Source organism: Triticum dicoccoides, chromosome 7A (assembly GCF_002162155.2).
Source record: "Triticum dicoccoides isolate Atlit2015 ecotype Zavitan chromosome 7A, WEW_v2.0, whole genome shotgun sequence".
Taxonomy (NCBI): Eukaryota; Viridiplantae; Streptophyta; class Magnoliopsida; order Poales; family Poaceae; genus Triticum; species Triticum dicoccoides.
The window spans coordinates 491,363,795-491,368,183 of record NC_041392.1 but is presented as its reverse complement, the minus strand read 5'-3'; the positions used below and the strand labels follow the sequence as shown (position 1 = coordinate 491,368,183).

General features: G+C 48.8%; 1 protein-coding gene across 1 annotated transcript in view; it reads left to right on the top strand.

Annotated features, from left to right (window-relative positions):
* LOC119329816 (stromal cell-derived factor 2-like protein) overlaps positions 1 to 3,638 on the top strand; it is a 20,476-nt gene extending 16,838 nt beyond the window's left edge. The window contains exons 3-6 of the mRNA XM_037602911.1: positions 2,076 to 2,216; positions 2,944 to 2,993; positions 3,079 to 3,208; positions 3,317 to 3,638. Coding sequence (XP_037458808.1) covers positions 2,076 to 2,216; positions 2,944 to 2,993; positions 3,079 to 3,208; positions 3,317 to 3,400 — 405 coding nt within the window. The 3' untranslated portion in view covers positions 3,401 to 3,638. The remainder of the gene's footprint in view (positions 1 to 2,075; positions 2,217 to 2,943; positions 2,994 to 3,078; positions 3,209 to 3,316) is intronic.
* The last annotated feature ends 751 nt before the right edge of the window (positions 3,639 to 4,389 follow it).

Sequence of the window (4,389 nt, the reverse complement as noted above, 5' to 3'; positions counted from 1 at the left end):
ACCGAGCCGCAGAATGGCCCACCGACGCTGGCGGCGTCAGGAACCACGCTGACGGCGTCCAGATCCTGACAATGCATGGGATCGGGCGAGCCAGACGTGGCCCCCACGCGATCGTCCTCGGGCGCGCCGTTCCTAGCCGGGTTCGAATCCCGCGCTGGTTCTGGTGAGTTCGCAGCCAACGGGAGGTCGCCAGCTGGGGCCTGGCCCGCCACCATGCCCATAATCGGGGCCGCAGCAGCCAAAGTGGCGCTACCAACTGGCGCAGTCGTCGTGGTCGCAGGGACAACTGCGTCCCCGACAGTCTTATCCACAGGGCCCGCCTGCAAAGTGCCCCTTTGTGATCCTCTGCCTCTTCCTTTTCTGGCACATCGACGAGGGGGTGGGTCCCCTGCTGGCCAGGCCACGATGCCATGCAAAGATCCTGGCCCAGTACGGACGGCGGCGCGCCCTCGCCGGCGGGAGCAGGCCAAGCATGCGACACGGCGAGTCCGTCCACACGTCCGGGCCGGTCTTGTGCCCGCCACAGCGCGTCGTCCATCGCCATGCCATCAGCGCGGCCGGGCGGCGGAGCGTCTGTACCCCGGCGGCGCGCTCTACCTTGGCCGGGTCCTGGTGCGCGGTTGCGGTTGTCGTGGGCACCGTCGTGCGCACCATCCCCACCCTGTCCCGTTCCATGCTGGCCGCGGAGAACTGGAGCACTAGCTGGCTCGACGCGGGCCACAGCAATGGCAATGGGGTAAGTGAGGGTCCTGATGGTGGGCTTGTTGGGACTCAGGCGCGCAGGGATCTGCTCGACGATCTCCAGAACGGCGACGCGGCGGATGCTGTCGGGGTGGTGTGTGCGCGCGGCCAGCTTGAACGTCGCAAGATTGGCCCTGGAGCGCATCTTGGGGTGAAGGCGCTCTATCCAGCAGCTCGTGCCCAGGACGTGCTCGGCGGTGGATAGGTGCCAAGCCTGCGCCGGAACGCCGCGGAGCTCCGGCTCGACGCAGTACTCAAAGTCGCCGGAGCCGGCGTGGGCTAGTTTGCTCCATGGCCTGAGGGAGAGCGAGAATCGCGGCGAGTTGATGAAGTGCTCTCCGTCGAGGCGGCGCTTGGTGGTGTGGGAGCTGAAGAGGATTAAGAAGTCCTCGGGGTGGTGCTCATGCACGGTGAAGTCGTCGTCGACCAGCTCAAACGTGTTGATGAGCACAGCGGAGACCTCAGCGCCAGACACACGGTGCTCATGCACGGTGAAGTCGCCGTCTGGCGCGTGGCAGCATCCACGTCAGAGGGGCCGACGTGGTCGTTGGTGGTGCGGGCACGTCCGGCGGCGTCGCGGCGCCTGTTCTCGCAGGAGCGAGAGTCGTGGCCAGACTCGAGGCATCGACGACAGCGGATGTCATTGGTGCAGTCTCGGACCCGGTGGCGATGGTCGAGGCAGCGGAAGCAGAGCCCCGCGACCTCCTCCAGCGACGGGCTGCGATGGCGCAGCGGCGGGGGGCTTGGCCCGGACGGGGACGCGAGTACCAATAATTACCGCTTTATCTGACCAAACTATAGTGGAAACTAAAACGTGAGTACGGATGAAAATATATTTAGGTGAGACATTGCACAAATAATAAAATACAACTACATACGAACATTATGTAGGTAGAATCCAAACATTCATTTTTGATTTACTTTATAATAGAAATGTAGGCGTAGCAATCTGAATAACATATAACAAATATAGTGTTCGCATGGTAAAATTAGGATACAATCTTTCTCCGAAGCTTTAAATGGTTGAGAAATGGACTACTAACACAATAACATAAACATCTAGCCGCGCAAATGCGCGGGTCACCCTGCTAGTTTTATTAAAACAGCAAGCAAAATGAAAATAAAATGACATTCTAAGAATAGCACAACTTATGTACCCCACCCACCATATGCGCCCCCACATAAGAGTTCTTGTTTCTTTCTTGTACTATTTCATGGTGGAACATATTTTAGTAGTTTGTTACCATATTAATTGATAACTCGTGGTACATGTTCTGAGTCAAACTCAAGCCTTTTCTTGATAACTTATTTTTATATTATATTTGAGAATGCAGATTGTGAGACCTCAACCGGATACTTCAGCAAAACAAGGTCATGCTATAACACCTGGAACAATCGTCAGGCTTCAACATATGAGGACTAGAAAGTGGTTGCACAGCCATCTGCATGCTTCTCCCATTACGGGGAATCTGGAGGTCAGTAACTCTTGTGACTTTCTTCTAATTTCAGGTCATGCATGATATGGTCCTTGTACCATTAGAAAACTTTTATTACTTTTAATTGTAGAAACAGTTTTAGCTGCAATTTTAGTTCTTACGTGTCCAGTTTGGTGGAGTAATTCTCATTGAAGTGACAAAATGGATGTATCTGCTGATTCAGTGGCCTATTATGTTAGTTGGTGGGGTCAACGGCCACATATGGTGTATGTCATCATTTAACGGAGTGGATTAAATTAACCAGTCTTTGTATAATTAGGCAGATACTTCTTTTGGTTTTGAATTGTCAAAAAAAGTATATCATATAAGTGAATTAAACTACTTAATTTCAAGAGTAAATTACTCTGGGTGACTATTTATTTGAGTGTGTTGAATAGGTTACCATCCTTCTTATTTGCACTTGGATCACCAATGTGCGCGGTAGTGCTGTACCCACTCATTTCGGTCAGTGCCTATATGTGCAAGTTAATAGAGTGGTAACCTATTTTACACACTCAAAAAAGTTTTGTGGCCTATTCGATACATATAATCATAAGGAATAAATTATTAAAAAAAAATCAATTTTGTGGCACTTTTTGCTTGCACCCTTCACCAAATGAACAGTGTTTTATACAGAGAACTTATGGTGTTGCCTTCAATTATATTAGTTCACTTTCTTAGAACGTCATGATGTTCAATATGTATTCATGAATTCGTCTAATCTCAGGTTAGTTGCTTTGGTGGTGAGGGTGAGTCAGATACAGGAGACTATTGGATGTAAGTGTTGCACAATGCACATTATATTTCTGTGAACAGCTGTCGGGCCCAGTCCTTGATCTAGCTGATCTCTTTCCAATGCCAGGCTCGAGATTGAGGGCGGTGGGAAAACATGGCGTCAAAACCAACGAATTCGGTTGCGCCATGTTGACACTGGTGGCTATCTGCACAGCCATGACAGAAAGTATACCCGCATTGCAGGCGGACAGCAAGAGGTGAGTCCATCTGTCCATGAGAATATTCTCGGATGTTAGGTTGAATTCTCAGATTCTCTAGGTATTCTCCTCCAACAGTTCAAGAGCTTCTTGTCTCTGCCTTCGCAGGTATGCGGTGTTGGCGACAAGCGACCCGACAATGTCTGGCTTGCAGCTGAAGGTGTCTACTTCCCCGTGAGCCAGGCCAAATAGCTGCCTTGCTGGATGAGAAGTGTCTTCACTGAAATAGCAATTGTGTATGATTCGGAATACTGGAGTTGTAATCATTAGAAATGTTTGGTTACGTCCGAGTTCAGTTAATTTGAGCTATTAGTGTAATGTAAGCTTGTTGTATATGAACTGAAGAGCGCATGATGCTGCTGAGTACCACTTCGTTCATGCTCCGTTTCTTCCAATGCAAATAAATTGCATTAGCAGGTGTGCGTTGCAACATTACTCGCCACCGAATGATCCGGGGCACATTGTAGGGGTGGTCTGATCTTCACGAATTGAAGGGGGAACAAGGAAGAGCACGAAGAACACCAAGAAGAAACACAAAGATAACTAGTGTAGCCCATTTAGTGAAGCACATATTGGCAGCGAACATCTTGATTGTCAACAACACTCTTTCAATTTTTAATAATTCAAAGGTTGACAGTTGATCCCAAATCCAAAGGAAAAATAGAAGGGGCGAAGCAGAACGTGGTGTTTTGGCTCCTGAGCTTGGATGCTCCCGCTGATGAACGACAGTAAAGAAATAAAAAAATCTGAATATTTTTTGCGTGCAAGATGCTCATGTGTGTGATGTCTGCAAAATTTGGTGAAGTCTGGACATTCAAGGAGCTTGTGGCACAAAAGACAAATTTTGGGTGTTTGAGAAACATTGAAAAAACATTTGAAAAAAACACTGTTCGGAGTCGATTTTGTCTTTTTTACCATGAACTCCTCGAATATCCAAACACACTGAAATTTTGCACGGAGATCACACACTTGAGCATCTTCGATGACAAAAAAAAAAGAATTTTCTACAATTTTTTGATTTATTGTCCATCGGATGCAGATGAGCCCGGGCACCATTTTAAATTATCGAGGCAAAGTAGTTTTTCCCATAGTCCACAGAGATACTGTATCTCCCTGAAGCTTTTTCTAGAAGGTAGAATTCGTGTGATCCATTGGAATCTTCTCCTAGAAGGGAGATCTTG